Below are 20352 nucleotides of genomic sequence, written 5' to 3' on the forward strand. Positions count from 1 at the left end.
ATGCTACAAACACCAAGACATCACTCGTACAGCAATAGCTCGAACGGATGACCGTATTTCTCAGAAAAAGGAGGCGCATTTGACAGATATGTTTACGTCTTGTTTCTTTAAGAAGTAGACGGAACGGCATCGCGTCTTCTCTGCCTCGCCGCCGTGAGGGGGCGAAGCGAAGAGATGAGGAAACGAGATATCTTGACGTCACGCGCCTCGTGGCCTCGTTCAACCTCGTCCTCTTTTTCCAAAAATACGGCCGTCCGGGTAGTGTTGTAGGGATTGTAGCGTCCCGCCTACAGCTCCTGCATGGTTTTCTCATATCAAAATTTCAGCTCACCATCCCTTTAAGTCCGCGCTTCTTTACTCCTACTCCGATGCTCCGAGTTTCATACTCCGAGCGCAGCAACTAAGCGGAGCCTAGCGTACAGGAGCGCGACAACCGAAACTATCGACGAGCCGCACGAGCCACTTCCGACCGCACCATTATGACGAAACCCGGCATCTCGTGGATACGTATGACATAATACGAAATTATTTTGAAGATAAATTATTTAAAGCCTATATACAGATGCAGACTATGAAGTAAAAAAAAAAGACGGCGACGTTAGCAAGTGTCAACGAATGTTTTAATATTCTCTGACAGGTTCGAAGACTCTCTCCGAGCACATATGCGGAATGTTACCTTGACCGATACATTTATTGACCTTGCATGCTCCTCACAGTTAAAACGAGACAACATTCTTGTCGACGCAGGGAACTGTCAAACTTGTAGGAGTGCTTCCGTAGTTTCGCCATGCAGCGCGAGACGGAACCCGTCGAAGGGCTACGCGGATACCGGCACACCGCTGTTCAATAGATGGCACGCCAAATCGTTTTCAGACGAGATGCACGAACAAAGCTTTTCCGGGACGCAAATTGCTGTCTTCCTTTTCCAATCAAATCGTTTTTAATCTGCTGGATTAAGCACCATTCAACTGAAAAGGGGCAGCGATCCACTCCGCCCTTCGTTTCGACAACGTTTCTTTCAGCACAGCCATCTTTTTTGTGGACGTGACCTCACGGAACGCGAACAAGTCAATCGCGCTCCGAGAAATACTCGGTGCACAAAGAGCGCGCTCGAAGGTCAGTCTCCGGCGGCGCTCCTGTCCGTTTAGTGAAGGGCGCGCCAAACTCACGCGCTCCGGAGCAGGGACTTAATGCGCCACTCTCTCCCCATCGCCCTCTCCCCTAACCTCGCCATGTAAAGGCGCGTTTACACCGGCGGTGTGCGGCACTCGCGCGATAAATTTCATCGCAAAAGCGACCATCGCGGAAAAAAAGCGACGCACTTCGAGCAGCCGCTAGCTGACCCGACTTTTTGCGATGCGATCTAGTCGCGGAGCGGGTGAGCCAATCCGCGACGTTCGGAGCGAGAGTTTTCGAGAAGCGACTCGCTCATCGCGCACGCCAGTGTGACCATCAGATCTTTTTTTGCGATGCGATCTGGTCGCACCGCGCGAGTGCCCCACCTCGCCGGTGCGAACGCGCCTAAAGGCAAGGCGCGAAAAGCCGCTGGTCCCGTGCATAAAGAAACTCTAGGGGCACGTGGACGGGACTTAGGGCCACATGAAGTACGCAGGAAGTGGTCGACTTTCTCTCAGTTGTAAGCGGCCTGTAGACAGGTCGTTTATATCCAGGAAAACGTTGAGCTTCGATCTCCTGTTTATAAGTGGCCGAATAGCCGGCATTTAGTTTAGAGTGCAGTGAAGGGAGAATTTGTGTTGCACGATGCCGAGGTGGCATCAAATCAGTCCTGGCATTTGGTATCTCTGGCAGCCGTCTAATCGGGTGTGTGCGGACAAAGGGTAATGGCGCTGCTCGGACTGGCGGGCAGAGCAGGCAGGCTGCGCGCCGATTGCTCGGTTCTGCCCCGGTTCTGCCCCGGAATGCCCCGGCGCTCGCTGAGCCACCCGAGGATCCGTCGACGCGCTGAGCATAGCGCCGAGACTGATGACACTCACCTCCCCTGTTCTCGCTGTCGGCCGGCTTCACTTGGATTGGACGGTTCATCTGCAACAGGAAGAACGACGCGCAGTTCAGCCTCACTCTGCCGCCCTTCTTTATACGAAATGAGTTCTTCAATCTCTGCAATGTAATCACTTCCCTGGTCATTGGTAGCGCTCAAAGACGCAGGCAAAAGGCGGAGATCTAGACTCCATTGCGTGCACATTGGCGTCCCGTTCCCTCTTTGAGCGCTATCGTATATTACCAATGATCAGCGCTAACTAAAAGCATTTATAGTTGTAATTATAAATTATGTTGCAGCAATCCAAAAATTTGAGTTACCACATTTTCCGCGAATTTGACGCACTGGAGCTTCGTTCTTTAGAGTCCCTAACAATGCCCTTCTGTGGGGGACTTTGAAGGGGCCGAGACTGCGCCGGGACGTCGACCGCCGAGTCACTGCCGATCGACCGTCCCAAACCACGGCACTCGCAGAGCGACACATAAGATTAAGGGCGAGTCCACTCCATTCTCGGGATAAAGAAAAAAAATCTAAATAACTTCCATGATGTGACAGTGAATAGCCTATTGCGACTGCTGCCAGTCATTTTCGGAATAATTAAACGTGACCCTTCTTTAAGTCTGTTTAGTGACTGGTAACACTAATAAATCACTGTTACCTGCCGCTTTGGAAAAGAACACTAACAATCTTGGTATTCTTAAAACACACTAAAACAACTGACACGAATCCTGCTGAGGATTACTTTCCCACTTAATGCGATTAATAAAGTAGGTGACATAAAGGCGCAAAATCCGACGCAGCGAAGTCAAACGTTCCCAAATCAACATGATAGAAATCGGGTAGATGATAGATCTCGTAATAAAGTAATCACCAAAAAATGGCATTACCTTCCTACAGGACCTTGTAATAGACCCTTTTCAAAAATTCAGAGCCACCTGGTGGCAGTCTTTAAAGCTCCAATCTTGCCGCTCTAATGGTAATGATATAGAAGATAATGCTCCGCTAGATCAAGTGTTTTTGATATCGTGAATCGAAGGTGACGTAAAAAAACCAATATCGTTCTCCCTTTCTGCTTTAAGCATAGAAAGACGTTCGCCTATTCTGGTGTTAAGAACAACATTGTGAAAAAATTCATAAATTATTTCGATAAAAACAATTGTCGGCAACACAAAAATTGCTATTCCAATTTTTTTCTGCCAGGCGTTTTTCACTTATATCACAAATAACATACGACCACAACGTCAGTTCTTGTTATGGAAATATTAAGCCTAGGTGAACGTCGGTTTATAAAAAAAAAATTTTCGCGCTTCTTTTTTATTTTCTTGCCCAGGGAACGGTTCTCAAGCTTGGACCAGCTGCCCCGCCGCCGTCAATTGCGACAGGTTGCGATAAAATAGCGACTGCGCAGGCGACCTGTGCGATGTGATGCTCCGGCGTGATCGAAACCGAGGCTTAAAAAAAATGTTCTTTTCCGAAACGAAAATCTCCGGAGAACGATGAATCCTCAATGCAGTACATTACTCGCTGGGAGTATTGAGGCAGAACGGAACTGAAAGCTCTCCGTTCCCCTCGAGCACGTCACTGCGTACACGACTCGTATGAAGGCGAAAAGATTGAGACGTACCAGACACGCAAATTTATTCGTTTATGTCTTAATATGGCGAACGCCAAGAAACATGCGTATTTATTGTGGAAACGAACTCCCCTCGGTCCAAGTTGAAAAAAAAAAAAGTAGTGCGGCTTCCTTAACGCCGTAGGGAAAGCAGGGCGCTCGTAGCGCAATAAAGTGCCGTCAGGATCCGCGCCCTTTAATTAAGCACGGAGGAAAGCCCAATCTGCCTGGCCTTTTTGCGAACCTCCCTCCAAATTGGACTCGCTTTACGCCGGTAATTAGGTCGGACGTTTTCGGCATTCCTCGACGTCCCTGTTTGCTGCCTCGTGTCGCACTCGGAAAAGTACTAGCCCGAATTCCCGAAAGTCGTATTAAACGCCTCGGGAGAGCTATTGGAGCCCACGGCGAGGACCAGCGCAAAGCGTTCGCGATCGGCAGCTACGGCTCCGGCCCTTCCGACCGCGAGCTTCGGAATCAGAGGCGAGGACCGTCGTGAGCGGGGAGCTATACGCCCGAAACCTCGTCTGTGCTGCGGTTGTTACATAGGCTCGCCTTCCGAAGCGAGAGACTCGGGTACGAAGAGAACTTGCTCGCTCGGCATCTCAATGCAGAGCCGTTTTCATGCGGAAGCCAACTCTGATTTCGGCGTTGATCATAGGGAGCATTGCATTGCGTGCCAAAGTCAATTTTGCCGTCCAGACAGCGCATTTGTGGAAGAAAACAGCGACAAAAAAAAAACAAAAAAAAAAGAGACGAGACAGTATAGAGCGGATGACGACAGACTTCGAGAGGATGGCCAGCTGCGAAAAGTTTCGAAAACGAGGAGAAGAAAACGAGGAGAAGAAAAAGATGGAAGAGCAGCGTAGCTTCTGTTTTCGGCGGTGCCTTTCCGGGCGAGCGATCTGCTCTTCTTTTGCGAGGGAATCTGAAGCGCTCGACGCATTGGAACTTCAGGCGTGGCGGCCTCGCAGCGGTTGCGGAACCATTCGCACTGCTGCGCAAGTCGTCGCTCGTTCCGCTCTTCCTCCTCCGAAGAAAGGTTGCCGCCATCTATGAGCGACGGCGGCAACCAGTTATCCGGTTGCCGCCGTCGCTCATAGATGGCGATAGCTGTCCAGAGTTCGGTGTCATCATTTCACTCCGGCGGACACAATCCTGGGGAACCTAGCCCTTAGCAGCTCCACTGTAAACTAATAAAGGAGGGCATGGCGACGTTAAAAGACAGCCCTTCGGGCGCCTGGGAGGCTCGGTCTGGCGTCAGCCGCGGTCCTCATAAAGCGCAATTCCGGATATGACGGGATTTTCGATAGATCGGGCTTTTCTACAATTCCTGGCGTTCTGTGAGAGGTCAGATATCTCGCTTTATTAATTTTTGTCTTCCAGAGTGAGCGTCGCACAACTTAACTCGTGCTATTTTTAGAAGGAAACCGCGCGAGGAGCACTGCGCAACACTGCTACGCCGCATTTACAATGGCGGTCGAACCGCGTTCGCACAGCGGTTACGAACGGGGATGTTTAATGATACAGCGCAAGTTCACGAAACACTAGCGGATCCGTTTCGCGGTTGCGTTTCGAACGCCAGTTCGAATGCCCCTTCAGCGCGGACACTACATGAACGCTTTTTCGTTTTCAAAAGAAAATTGCCGGGTAGCACATTTTTCCATTCAGGTTACCGGCCCTAGTAAGCACTTGCCAGCCTAGTAAGCTTTTGCTGAAAACCTTCTGATTCTTAGAATATACCGGCGACCAGTCGTCAAAACTAACAATGCCGCGCTGAAAAAAAATAAAATAAATGAAGGCGTTTTAGCGAGACATTTCACATGGGGTTGGAGTTCACGCATCTTCCGATGACGTGCAGAAATTGGCGTATCGCTGGCCGAGAAACGAGCAGAATGTCGCTTGAAATGAATTTGTTCTATCTGATTCCGCCGCTACTGCATTTGAGTGTCGTGCTCCCAGGATTGACCCGAAAATTTGGCTTCGCGAGACAGATGTTTTCGCTGCTTAGGTTGTCAGTTTTCTGCCGTTTAAAACACCCGAAACCGTAGATCGCGCGTTAATTATATTTTTGTTTTTCGTTAGAATGCTTCGCTGTCTTGTGGCGTGTTGCGGAACACGTTGAAAATTATTCGAAAATTGCGTGTACCGTAGGACGAAGATTGACCCGTGGTCAGTAAAAATAAACTCGGTTGAATTTATTACTTACACCCGTAGACGCTACTAAGAACAATATGAAGTTTCTGAGTGGATTGGAGAGTGTGACACGTCAAAAGTCCCCGGCGTATTAGGTTCATTTGTAGCGCCTAGGGTCGTTGGATTCAAGCGACTATTGTACCGACCTCCTGTCGTGCTTCACTACAGCGTGACGCACGTTGAAGGCAAGCGGTCGTACTGCAACCACTAAACTTCACGTTCACAGCGTGAACGGTGTTCGTCGTAGTATTCGCTCCTTCTCGCGTGAGTTGAGATCTGGGCAAACAGCCCTCAAAGATATCCGGTTCCCAACTGGACGGCGGGTTTCGCGGTATTTGCGAGATTAAGTCTATCTACTCTTTTCGGAAAATGGTCGGTTATGCCACTCTTAGACATAGTTCAATTTTATGGCCAAAGAATGATGCGTAAAAATGAATAGATATATAAGGACCGAACGTCTGCCAGGGCTACCGGATAGATGGCGCCACTGAGTTTGTTGCCAAACAACAAAGGCAGTATAGAATAACGACCCTCTCTAGACATCGAAGCGCGTCTAACCAAATGTTTCACTAGGGCTGAGTGCTGTACGAATGCAAATGGGTTTGAAGCCGACAGGTTTTCAATCCAGACACCGATTCAAGAGATGGCGCTAGAGGACGGGACCAGGGGACTTCGCAGTAGTGTTCGAGAAAAGTATCGACTACTGACAATGTTAGGTGCCAAATGCTGCCATATGGCATCGGCAATGCTGGACACGCCGCCTGAACAGGACGGCTTCTTACGCGAGAGCTTTTCGACGCGGAAGCGCCATCTCTCGGCTCGGCGCATCTAAAAAAAAAAAAGACGGACACGCAGCGCCATGGGGTGGCGGTCGTTGAAACTGACGCGGAGCGGCCAATGGGAGTCTCGTCGACGCGCTCCAGCCAATGGAACCGAAGCCGAAATCCATCAGCTTTACTCCGCTCCTTTGGGATCGGGGAAAGTAGGTGCCGCATGGCTAGGCTTTTCGCGTGGTTTCATTGATGGGAGCTGGCTTCACTTGGAGAAAGGATTAAAGGTGCCGTTTGGCGCGGCTTCAAAGCTGATGACGTCGGCTCGCTCCGTGGGACAGTTAAGACATTGCGTACCAGCAATTCACCTCCAACAGTGACGTTATATGAACAAACTCACGTCGTCCACTTTTTTTCGTACTCCACACGGCGAAATTTAGACAAACGACGTTTAGGGCGCAGGCCTTTCGTTCGCCTATGTGCAAACAAGCCTTAGTTTTCTCATAGTCCCACGCGTGCTCCCGAAACGTCGCTTGCTTCCCTTCCCCATTTTTTACACGTTTTTCCTCTGACGCTTTCGTTTTATGCTCACCTTTACGTGCCGGCAGCACCCCACCCTTACGTTCTTATAATATGACATCGAATTCGGGACTGGGCCGGGCCCGGGCTTGTTCTAAAACGTGACGTGCCGGGCAACAAAAAAATTGCTCGGGCTCGGGCTGCGCCCGGGTTCGAAAATCTGGGCCGGGCTCGGGCAGGTAAATTACCATGACGCCGAAGCCGGGTCGGGTCTGGGAACAAAGAAAGAAAAAAAGAAAGCAGCAGTGCTCTAGACTCGCTCGCTGCCTGCGACGACGAGACACGCCGGTCGCAGCAGGTGTGCTCCTCGCGAAGCGTCCCCGGTCTGTTCTGCTCGCCCTTCCCCTCGCTACCGGAAATGGAGCGCCGCTTCCGCAGTTTTCGAGTGCGGAGTGCCAGGAAACGCGTCCTCGTCGCCGAGGGGACGGCCACTCAGGTCGACTCCCTCTGGGGCCCTCGTAGAAGACTGATGACGTCATCGCTAGTGGACTAAGGAGCAAGCGTCCTCAAGCTCGACGAGACGATGCCGCATCGTGCTGTCGACGCCCCCGTTCTGAGAAGCTCGAAGACGCCTCGGTGGCTGCGCTGTCGCCAGCAAGACTTTTGAACCATGCGTGAAAGCGCAGAAAGAACCAACGCAACAGAGAAGACAAATACGGCCGCTGCGTCTCTTCGGTTCGTCTTTTTAGCGTTTTTAACCATGGTTCAAAACGTTCATCCCCAACTAGCCTAACAACAAGTGCTTTTAGTAGACCGCGCTGCGTAAATTAACTACAACACCAAACGTCCCATGGACATCCCCCAAAATGTGCAAACGTCCCAAAGTCGACGTACGACAGACATCCCACGGACGTCTCCGGAGGTATAATCTTAAAAACGTCCCAGAGCCGCTGTGATCGGGACATGGAATATACCTACACAATTCCGCCACCACGAATAAAAAATAAAAATAGAAGAAAGAAAACGCGTCAAAATTTTGTTTTAGATTATTGCTAGTGCACCAGTTCATGAGGTCACGCATGTTTTTGATGTTTACATTCGTTGTGCCCAAAGGTCTGTAGCTTTCAAGCTAGGGCAGCTCCTCCTGGCAAGTAATATCAAATATTTCTCGGTCGTGTTTCGGTTGCCCGTCAGTCCACTTTCTCACCTTCCTCGCGGAGGTTAAGCTGGAAAAACTTAATTAAATGATATATATTTCGGGGGAAAAATAACGGGGACGGGAAAACTACAAGAATAGCATTCTTATTGTTTCGATAGGACAGCGCGAGTTGCACTTTTTTTTTTTTATTTCGATAATAATTCTGGTACATTTTTTTTTTAGTTTAGGGATAAGACTGTTTTTAGTGATGGAAGTGTCCCTAAATAAAACAGGAGGGATTCTTCTTTTTTTTTTTTAATGCTTCGTGTATCTTTGTAGCTATCTTATCTCAAACATTTGTTTCCGGGATCTACGGCAAAACCGAAACTACCAGCTCGAGCATGATGGCAACCCCCGTGATGAGATGCATGGCCATCGTCTGAATCAAAGTTCGTACCACGGTACCGCAGAACGCACGACTGGCCTATGATTAGTTCCATATAGAGTGCCTTCATACACACGCGCGCTTTTGCTTGAGTGGTGACATCTCAGCCATTTTTCCGCCCAATCGTTTTTTTATGCATTTTGAAGTGCGCGCAATCTGGTGTCACTAAGCTCGAGCGCGTAGCTTTAACTAATGCATAGACGCCATTTTACCGCCCGAGTCACGCACCAAGTCCGCGAGAGCGTCACGCGCTGGAACATTCAGGGCAACAATGGATGTCTTCACCCTGAGACAGACAGACATGTAGGCTCCCTAGTTCCATACTTAAGGCTGGACTCCATGCGGCGAATATGCTCCGAAAAATCGACCAATAGACCGATCTCACCAGCCAGTTTGACTACGTCACCGCTGCCGCAATGCATCGAGAGAACTTTAGTCTTTGGGCACGTGGGACAACCTCGCTGGAGCTCTGCGCGTGTAGAGCACGAGATGGCACGAGTCCTCTCATGCACTGCCGTCTGCCTTCTGTGAAATAAAGTTGTGGCGGCGTCACGCATGCGCCGAACGCTTAGTGAGATCGGTCTATTTTGTCCGGCAGCTCTTGCTCTGCGCGTGGATATTAGCACAGTGGCTGCTACGTCGCGCTCAAAGCGAGTGTGCCGTCGGGCGAAGTTCGTGAGTTATTCGTCGTATAACTCGCTCCGTGGAGTTCAGCCTTTAGTCATACAGCGCTGTGAAAGCTACTGGCGCGAGCGCGCTGCTTTCTCCGTAGTTTCATGTGCGCGAGAACGCGTGCAAATGATCTACAAGATCAAACCCCCAATTTCGCGCCAGCAACCTTTACACCGTACACTAAGTTTGAAACATACTAGAGTCACAAGACCGGTTCCGATCATTCAGGTAGATGCTACGGCTGTTTTATTGCTTTGCTTCGTAGATATCAAACATGTGTAGCGAACATTCATACACCTTCATACAGTTTCCGGCCGAAACGTGAGTTCGCTGCGATAAATAAATGGTATTCCCCAATGTCAATGGATTGTAAGAAAGTAGAGCAAAGCTGCCCGTATGGTCGCTCATTGTATTCATGGCTTTGACATCTACATTCTTGGTAACGGTACCTTGGTAATTCGCTGGTAACGGGCACCTTTCTAGAGGCGTTTTTTGTATGCCGAAATTTCGTTATCCACACACCGGCGAAGCAAGCGTACATATTCGCTCCGTCGCCACATGCGGCGCCGGTGCTTGTCGGCATGGAAAAGTAATATTTCTGTCTTCAAATACGCGAGAACAACAACACCATTGTAACAGATCCGTGGTAATAAGTAAGCTCGATTAATGTATTGCATGCAGAGAGCAAAATACATTTATATTGGCGAAAAACGCTTTCAGAACGACGAAGTTCCATAGCGATTTTGGTGCGAATGGTTCAGAACGACCCTTTCGAAGATTTGAATGGACCGACATGGCGATTGACATGGCAAGTGGGACCGATCAGCAAAGCACCTTACGAGGTTTGATCGTCTTTATGCTAGTATGTGTTTGTGTCCGGCTAGCGGGGATCGGTGGCTGAGTGGGCTAGCGCACACTACTCAGCCTTATCAGGCCGAGCGACTGCACGAGCCGCGAACGAGCGTACTTGTCGAGTGGAGGGATCGAAGGCCGAGGACTGTCTCGCGCACGGTACGTTACGCCCGGCCGGTTTCGTCGGACCGGGCGCGCTCATCCGGGAACCTGGCTGCACAAAACTTGAAGGCCGGGGGCCTTCAAGTTTTGTGCGGCCGATCGTCAGACTCTGGGACCGAGCCGTCGCTCCCGGGGATCTCCGCACGCACGCGTTGTGAAGCGGCCGCTTCCTGGGGCCCTCTTAAGCGTTTCCTTTTTTTTTTTTTTTTTTTGAGTTTGGGCATCGCGACGCGCGTGGGTCGACTTGTGCGCACGAGAATCAGTGTGCCGGCGGCATCCCAATTAGGGCGCGCGCCGGGGACTCTAATTGGGATTCTGGCGGAAGGCCAGTGCGGCCCCCCTCGGAGCAAGAGGAGCTCAGCCGTCAAAAATGTTGACGTGCCGGCCGCAACGCTGGCTTGGGTTTGCCGCTTGCATCGGGGAACTTGGCTGAACAGTGGGAGCTTCGGGCCGGCAGCGGACGATGCGCCGCCAGTGCTACACTTGAAGACAACGAGGCTCAAGATGCGCCTCGAAGCAACTAACGGTAGCGCTCTAGAAGAACACCCCCCCCCCCCCCCCCCCCCCCGAATCTGGCACCTAGAGTCGGCGACAGGCTTTCGAAGAATGCCCTCCGCTCTCGCGAGAATAGTATACGTCATCTGCTCATCGGTCGTATCGACTGCGTGCTGGAGTCGAGCCAGCAAAGCGCAGCTGCACACCGGGCGCAACGGCATCATCGCTTCGCCCAATGTCCTCGCTCAACAAGAGGTGCGAGACCACGCGCCGGGGACTTTGTTCTGTGACGGCTGGTTGCGAAGGTGGTCATCACTGCGAAAGGAGTTTACCGCGCGACTGACGTCGGCGACGAGACGTGGCGTTGATGCCGCATCTTCCGAGTGAAAAGACGAATTACACGCACGTTCGTTCGACCGACCGCGATGATAGAAACCTCGGTACAACGGTTGGCATTGAAAGCAACCCTTTTGACATGAGGACGCTCCCACCTTGAAAGAAGCTTAAACGCTTTTATGCCATAAGAAACGAGGATAAGCGCTGGACCGGGCCAGTGATAGAAATCATTCTGTAGGGCACGCGTATCACTGTAGTCTTAAGCCGGGGTCACACTGCAATATTCGAGGTTCGAATGCCGCGCGTCAAGTTTCTCCTTGAACTCACTGCCAAGCGCATTTGAAGCACGCATCTCGCAGTGCGTGACTCGCGTTCGAAACTGTATGCAGACTGTATTTTGTATGATGTGTAACCAGTGTGGCCCCAGATTTAGAGAGCCACTGACAACCCCTGCGTTTATATTCTTGTTTTAAAACGACTGAAAATGGTTGCTGGGAATAGCCATAAATAGTTTAAGCCGGGTAAATGCGTACTGGAGGAAAATGGATTATTTTCAAAAAGCCTCGAATGAAACTACAACCCGAACATGGTGAATTGGCGCACTTCCTGCCTTTTAGGATGAGTTCCGGCCGGAACTGTCGTCTAGCATTCTCTCTCTCATCGATAACGGCGATCCCGAGCACAATCCTGAGCGCAATCCCGAGCGCTCGTCCCACACCTCCTAGGCAGTGTTGGCTCACCTCTGGCAGGCGGACAATCAATGCCGCGGGATATTTCCCCGCTCGCAAACGTGGCGTTCTTTTGTATGCGTCGGCATTAAGACGCCCGTTTTCACGAAAACAAGCCGGTGTCAGTAAAGACCTCCTACGAAACGAAGCCGTAGTGCTGATAGAGATGTCGTCGTCAGCGAAGGCTAACGCTGGTCACAGATTGAACACGACGATTGCGTCAACGTTCCGCTCAAGCTTGACTCGAAGCTGAGCGCTGGCACAGCACTCGTTTCCAATCTGTGTCCAGCGTTGGCCTTCGCTGTTGGCGCAAAAGATGTCAGCAGTGCGGCCTTGTCTTCTGGGCGGTGTTGTTTCAGTCCGTGCGCGTCAGTTTGTCGGCGCGCATGACGTCGCGAGGAGAGTGGGGTGGTGAGGAGGTATGATGTCGGCGGCGGAGAGAGAAAGAGATGGCGACGCGTGCTGAAGTCAGCGCTTCGGACCAATACGAGCGTCGCACAGCTGGCGCCGAGCCAGAGACGAGCAGGCGGCGCGCGCCCCTTTGGATTACGGCCCTGCTCAGTTGCCGCTCCGGCGACGGATGTGGTTCTTTCCACGAGAGATATGGCTGACCGTATCCTAGAGCGACGACGGACGAAGGCAGAGGCCACGCATTTATTAAATCGAATCCAATAGAAATGAGTCAGCCTTTCCATCGGATGAATCCCATTTGATCGTCGACCAATTTCTCGCCTTCATTTTGTTTTTCAGCACTTTTATGGCTTAGTGTGTCCAAACGTTTTTTTTAAAGATTCCAAAATCGCTGCTGTCGCAACAACAATTCACGACACAATTCGTTAGCATCTAGGGTCCGATTCAGCCGAAGGGTAGGATTTCCAACATCAAAAAGGTCCGCGCACTGTTGCTTTCTGAGAGCCAAATCTGTTCTCCAGGGCTTTGGCGGTTTCGGACGTAGCCCCAGGGCTGCCAATATGGAAAGTCAGAATTTCCCTAGCGAACGCCCGAATTTCCCTATTTCTGCCAAACTTTCCCTCGCTCACCCAAATAATTACATAATACTATAAATATTCGTTGTTTTATTGCATCACTTCCATTTTTTACGATAACAGATATATTATGTCGCCCTTACTCCTTCGTACGTTTCTAAAAAATGAATCCAACGGGCCAAAACCGCGGCCAAAGCAGATCTGGCGAAGGGAAGTTTTACCGGGAGATTCAAACCGATGAATGATTCCCTATCTTTATTTTGGACGATATGCACGCCACCAGAACATGGTACTGCTTAATAATTTCAATAGCGATTTTTATAATAGTCAGGTCAAAACAAAAGGTGTAACTCAAGCGAGAGTTCACGAACTCCAACGTAGGGAACACGACACACAGTAACTACCATTTCGTGCGCGGCACTTCACGAAATAATCTTAGTCGTGGTAAGTCTGTATCCTCAGACATCGCAGTATTTCCTCTTCTACTCAGGCTTTCTTTTTCGAGAAGGCACAGCGGCGCTCTCAGAAGCTTCCACTTAGCTGATCCCTTCCTCCATAGCTTTTAAGGGTGCCATGAAAATGGATAAAAACTGATTTTGCCGGAAAAGGTAGTTCGAGTGCTCCTCAGTGTTTCCAGATGGTCGCACAACAAATCACACCAAACGGCTGGAGGGAATAGCCTAAATGTAGCCAAAGCCGTTCAAATTCAATGTTATCTTGGAATAAAATAAAAAATGATCCCTACAAAATTCCAGATCAAAACGGTGCCAAAATTCGCCTCAAACTAGCGAGATTTTCGTTACTACCACCTAGACCTGAGTCGTACCTTAATCTGGGAAATTCCCCTCGAGTTGGCAGCCGTGTGCAGCCCCCACGGCTTCCCTCCACCGGCACCTACGGTTCGTGTCCTATTCTGTTCGAAGAGCCAATGCTTCGTCCCGGGCAAAGACGGTTTGGCGTCAACGGCGTCGTTGCTGTACCTCGGTGTCACCTTGTCCCGTAAGTGGTCTATGCTGGGGAGATGGAACCATGTGACTACGCCCCGGCGCCATCGTAAGGCGAGTGCGCGTCAACAGCGGCGCGTCATTGGAAGTGTGCGAAAAGACTCTGCCTCTTTCGTAAGAGTAAAAGTGGATGTAACAAGCAACCGAACGGGGTGAAAGAGCACGATGGGAACCGTGCCGCGGCCTCACGCGACAGGTCCACTCCAGCCCAAATCAAAAACGACCACATGCACCAGTGTATTATACGAGTGCTAATGCACGTATAATGTAAAGCGGAAAATGATGCGTTGCAGACTTCGGGGAGTGACGGGAAGGGTAATTCAAACGGCTTGCTTTGTTGACTATACCTCTCTCAAAATCTAAAAAAATATAAAAACACTATAAGATATCGAAGAAAAAAAAAAAAAAAGACAACTCGTCCGTCTTTTTGTCGACTTTTCCACCGTTCTCATCCCTGTCGACGCCGTCAGCACATTCGCCGAGCGCCGGAATCTTAGAAATACTTATAAAAAAAAATATGCGGTCAACGAAGACGAGACTCGGACACTCGTGGCGAAAGAGTCTGTGCAATAAAAAAATAACCATCTTAGTTTTTTTTTTTTCATTTTACTAAGGCGCGACTTTTGAGCTCGCCTGCTACAAAGAGAAAAGCCGCATCAACATCATCCTCATCATATCATGATCATCGTCATAGTACACTTCAAACGGGATTTTGAAAAATACTCTCGCCAAGTACGTTATCGAAGGAAGAAGCGGGAACTCGCGTCCTTTTGAGGGAGGAGAACACGAATATTTGAGCGGCTGTCTCGCACGCTACGTTTTGTTTTCGCAGGATCGATGTTAGGGACGCCAGTGGCCTTTTCATCTGCCACACAATATAGGCGAAGGACGCAGCAAAACTCCACTGATCTCTACGACGATTGCTGAACGTCACCCTCTGTAGCTCTCTCAAACCTACACAGTTACCATGGTTTCCATCTGTAGGTCACGTGACAACAGACGCAAAGGTTACGTGACCACTGCCTTGACAACGCTTCAGCGGGTCGCGCAAGATGGCCGACCGGTGTCCGCTATCGCGCAAAGGACTCGAAGCGGAGATCAGCGATCCAGTCACCCGCAGTAGGGATCAGTGGCAGCACTATCAGAACCGGTTAGTGGCTATCGCGGTATCGAAATAGTTGACGCTTTAATCCATTCTCTCTCTGTTTTTCAAACGCAGCTCTTTTCTGAAATTTCGAACAAGTACCAGCTGAATACTGCAATCCTGCGTTACAAGGCCCCCATGTCTCCGTGACCTATCGGAAGACACGAAATAATATCGAAGAGTAATTGCCTCGTGTGTTTGTTTACACAGCGGGAACCTTGTCATCCCCAATGGTTATCTAGTCTTCGCTGTAAATGATAAACTTAGTCAGTGCAGTACAACTGCCAGCCAGGGGTCTTTGACGAGCGTCACCCGCTTCGATGGTCATTAAGATCAAAATTGTCATTGAACCCGACGCCTGGGTTCTGGGGCACCAGCTTTTTGCTCCCCTGTTTTAATTTTCGCTGCAATTCGATATTACATACGCTCGATACTCAGCGCTAAAAAACTTTCAGCCGTTCCACTCTGGTGAAGAAGGAAGATTAGCGTAGCTGTACTATGGTGGGAATAAAGTAACGGCCGGCCGCAAGTCGGCAAGCCAGAATGGAAAGGCTGGAATGGTTGCCACCACCTATGAACGGCGGCGGCAACCAGGCAACTGGCACGCCGGTTGTCTGGTTGCTGCAGTCACTCATAAATGGCGGTAGCTGTCCAGAGTTTCGTGCCATCGTTTGCTTGCTGACGGACACGATACTGGGGAAACTAGCCCTTAACAGCTCCGCTGTAAAAACCCAGCACAGTGCGTGCAGTCCGTGCACGCAATCGGAGAAGGCAGGCGAAGTCAAGGAGCGAGTGCGCTCGATACTCGCACCCTGACTCGGCGACTTCGGTACCACTCCAACGACGAAAAGGGTGCCCTCGGAGCGTGATTTCGCAACATCGGAGTGCGCGACGCAGCGGCCCGTTGACCCTTTTTTGGCCGTATCGACGCGGTAGCCGGACGAGAAAACGCGAGAGATAGCGCCGCTGACCCCGGGTCCCGCGGCGTCTGGGGAGTCTTTCCAGCGAGGCGCTATCGAGAGGCTTCTCCCAACGCCCCGAGGCCCGCGGCGAAGAGCCCTGGTAGGGGCGCGCACGACGCTATCTGGGCCTCATTTTTCACGCCATGTCGCTTGCAGCTGAGTCTATAATCAGGCCCGCGCCGGATTTGCCCGGGAATAAACGCAACAAACAAAACACGTCCGCCGGGTATTTCGGGCTCGGGTTTGGTCGAAAGAGGACGAAATCAGCGCGCGGTTATTCACGCACGCACCGCCGATTTTGTTCGGAAAAAAAGAGTCCGCGCCTTTTTGAATGGAGTATGAAGGTAATACGAAGCACCCGATCCGGAAGACACACAGCGGTGACGGCTTTTCTCATCTTCTAAAACTTCCGCCGATATTTCCAGCGTATTTCTTTCGTGCGCAGAGCCGAAAGCTTGTTCGTCAACACTACTACAGAACTCTCGAAGGTTTCTGCAGGAACGTGTTGGCAGCGTCGAGATAGTTTAGTTTGCGGTGGCGGAACCGCGATTCGAACTCAGAACTTCCGAGTGTAACTCCGAAGCACCACAATGACATTTTGCTGTTTCTTTCCTCGTGGACTTACTTAAAACCAGAGAAAACATTTAGCTATATTGCACAAGTTTCTACTTCGTCGTGTATTCATACCCCGTGTATGGTCTGTATAGAATCGACCGACTGCGGCTAATTCCGTCCGCAATCCCTATAACAATCCGTCTGTTCACTTGTTCGGCACATCGCCACCGATCAGGTGCCACAAGGGTGCCTTGATGAGCGCCTTCCTCGCGCGCCAAGTAAAAGAAAATGCCTTCGCTTCGCGGTTGGTGCGCTCTTCAAATATACAGCGGGCGAGGAAAGTGACTCCGGCAAGAGAACGATGCCACGGTGGATCGATATGGCGGTGAGGGAGCGCCGGAACCACGCCTGATTTATGGAACGACGCTGCATTACGCGATCGACGAGAACTCGGCGTTCGGTCATCCTTCGATGCTTTCCCGACCGAGCGAAGAAAGCGCGCAGGTTGAAGGAGTGCTCGGGCACTGCTCGGGGCGCGGCCCTTGGTCCGCGCGAGAGCTCCGCTAGCGTCCGGACATCGGAGCGACGGCGGCACGGCCTCTCCGGGGCCCACGAGTACGAGCCCCGGGCGAGGCGCGCACGGGGCTTCGAGGGTCTCTCGCCGGAGAGGTCCAATTAGGGCCGAGCGGACGTCGGAGTCGACGCTCCTCTAATTGGAGATGCGCCAACACGGCATTGAGCAATCCTTTGACGCCGCCGGACGCGAGCACGGGCTCCCAATTAGTGCGGCACGGCCGTGCCCCGGGTCGGCGGCCGGACACGCGTCGCCCACCAGCACCCGCGCAGCCCAGCGTGCCGCACACTGAATACCGGGGTGCGACTCTTGAGCTCTTTTTGAACCAATCCGAGCCTCGTCAAGCAGTCCGTTGTCTGCGCAATCAGTGGCACACAACACAACCTTCCATTGCTTACCAATTTGAGATTTGCAGGAAGCCTTCTGCGCTCGCGCGAAAATAGTTTCGTTTAAAGTAGGATGCGCGTATCCGCCGGCCCTAGGCTCGCTCAGTACTATACTCTGTTTCACCTTGCGTTGTACCGCAGGAAAGGCTACAAGCGCGAGCTCCTTGCTCTAGGGCACATCTCGGTGGCGCAAGCTCCCGTGCACCAAGGGCAGCTGCCAACGCTGTGAGCTCGCGCTTGTAGCATTCGCTGCGGTACAACATAAGGTGAAACGGAGTATATACTCAGTTCAACCCACAGCGGTTCAACCTTAAGCTGAGACTTCAGCCAAAGCAACAAGCACGACAGCACGAGGTCTCTGCTTTGAAGCGTTCTTCCGCAGAACGAGCGCTCGCGCTAGAAATGCACGTCTCAAAGCCAGGAGCGATGGCTAGCTCGCGCTTGCGGCTTTGACTGCAATCCCAGCTGAAGGGTGCTCTGAGGATAGGGCGATAACTCACTTTGCTGGCTCTAGCATCCTAGAAATTCCAAAATCATGACGATACGCGGCCAATTTTCCTGTTAAAAAAAACAATCAATGATCGCAATACACTGATTTTATCTCCTGACGACGGCTGGACCAAGTTCCGACACCAGGACCACTGTCAGTCAATAGCGAGCGAAGGATCCTCGCACCTCCGACCGGTGGAACCGCGGACTGATATCTCGAATGCGAGCGGCTCGTTGCCCATACAGACCGGACTGCGATTCAACCCACTGAGCCCGGGCTCGAGCGCTTAGATCTCACAACCAAATACTGCACACCCGCAAAAAAAAAAAAAAAAAAAAAAGCTTTAGTTGTTGTTTTTGGGACGATTATTGCAGTATTATGTTCCCTCCCGGCGAAAAATTAACATTTTTTGACTACTCGTCCTTGCTTCTATCGGGTGTAGCACGATTGCCCCACGTGCAGAATCCCTGTCGCACAAGACCCGCGTCATTAGCCCCGAGTTTCAAAATCCACGCGTTCAATTGCCACGTCGCGTATACCCCGCGGGCCAAAAGCCTCGCGCTTGAACCATCATTGTTCCATGTTTTAACGTAATCTGTTGAGTCTATGCAAAAAAATATTTTACGTGAAAGGAGAAACAAAATGCATAGCTTTCCTGTGACGTCATTCGCGGCCATGTCAGTACTTTATGCGCCGGGAGCGTTCGGTTCGCTTTGTTAGTTGCACACAACAGAAGCTGTAGTTTGAAGGAACCAGTAAGTTGAAATAACCCTCCGTACCAAACAATGACGACACTTGCGAGCTATGTATGAGGTTAACTTGAACCTCCGAAAAACTTAGAATGCCTACAACTGGCCCATTCCGTAAATCTGCATCTCAGCATTGCACTCATATTTAGCCTTCATCTGCCTAATGGATACAAATACTAGCTTTTAAACGACGTAAGAAGACTGGAACTGGTGTTTGGGGCGGTGATAAGTATGGCTTCATGAGCTGCATGTTAATAGTTTTGACAAAACCCACTTCGTCGGATCTGTGAATCCGTGCCTTCTTCAGAGTCGACGAAAGCTTTGGTCCAATGCTTATTGTTAAATTTGTCACTTAAATTTTTTTTAATGTGACTGATTTGTTCTGTTCTTTTTTCCACATCGAACGTCGCAAGACGTGAACATTTTTAGCGCACGCCTGAAGAACGTGAAGTTTCATCCAGTTATTTCTTACTGGAGTCCCGGGCAGGGCATGATTATGTTACATAAGGTCGCGTGCACTCTTACTGTCTCTTAGTTAAGAGCAGAATGCTCCGCTGCAAGTTAGAAGCCTCAACCCGGCTACCTGACACGGGGATTCGTGTCATCGGTTTCTAAAACTGCGGATTTTGAAAACGGGGCAGAGACGACGGGCGTTTGTCATGGGGTATCTGACGGGGCGTTTTTGACATCGGGTGCTTTCGTGCATCCCCCGCTTCTATCACGTACAAAAAGCATACACATTTTGTAATAACAGCGTTTGCAATTTCAACGAAATGTCGCGTTTTCATTGGTCACATGCCATTCTGGCTGCCGGCACAATGCTCATCCCATCGCCAAAAATAATTACGATGTTTTAATTTTTTTTTTAATAGGAAAATTGGCCGTGCATCGTTATCATTTATGAATTTCTAGGATACTTAGAGCTCGCAGTATAAGTTATCGCCATATTTAGACGATCTCTAAAACCTCCTCAAAGCGCCTTGAAGAGTCAACGGAGTACGCAATTTACAAAAAAGCCCGTGCGTCTGATTTCCCCGCACAACATTTGGAGAGCCAATCACAGCAACTTACGGAGGCAGCTCAGCGAATGACGATCCATTAGATATGTTTAGACCAAAAACGCAGTCTGAGTTGTGATATTAAGCAATGCAAAACGACACGTTTCGGCATCGTCATTCGCTGAGCTGCCCCTGTAAGTTGCGATGATTGGCTCTCCGAGTGTTGTGCGGGAAAGTAGATGCACGTTTGTTTTTTTTAGAGTGATAGGCTGCTGGCGAAAGTGATAACCGCGTCGTGGGTCGCTTTCTTTCTCGCATTGCCAGCGCACAGTGCCACGGCTGCACCGATTATTTCTACGATAAAAGGAAGGACTCGTTTTTTATACATCCATAGTAACCCGGAGGCATAAAAACAATGAAGAACCGGACAGAACAACGACGTCTCTAACACAGCTTGAACTTTATTGAAGAATCATCCTTTTGTACATGCCCTAGACCTCTTTCACAATTCAAACGACCGCCTCGCCTACTACCAAGTGTACCCTAACGTTCAACCTAAACCGATAACCGCACGCCAACCCGA

General features: G+C 50.5%; 1 protein-coding gene across 5 annotated transcripts in view; it reads right to left on the reverse strand.

The window, feature by feature from the left end:
• Positions 1-20352, reverse strand: part of LOC8037145 (CUGBP Elav-like family member 4) — a 279808-nt gene that overhangs the window by 153877 nt on the left and 105579 nt on the right. For all 5 annotated transcript variants that reach the window (XM_040502101.1, XM_040502102.2, XM_040502100.2 and 2 more), the window contains exon 2: positions 1995-2043. In XM_040502101.1, coding sequence (XP_040358035.1) covers positions 1995-2043 — 49 coding nt within the window. The remainder of the gene's footprint in view (positions 1-1994; positions 2044-20352) is intronic.

Source organism: Ixodes scapularis, unplaced genomic scaffold, assembly GCF_016920785.2.
Source record: "Ixodes scapularis isolate PalLabHiFi unplaced genomic scaffold, ASM1692078v2 PGA_scaffold0__279_contigs__length_252992795, whole genome shotgun sequence".
NCBI lineage: Eukaryota > Metazoa > Arthropoda > Arachnida > Ixodida > Ixodidae > Ixodes > Ixodes scapularis.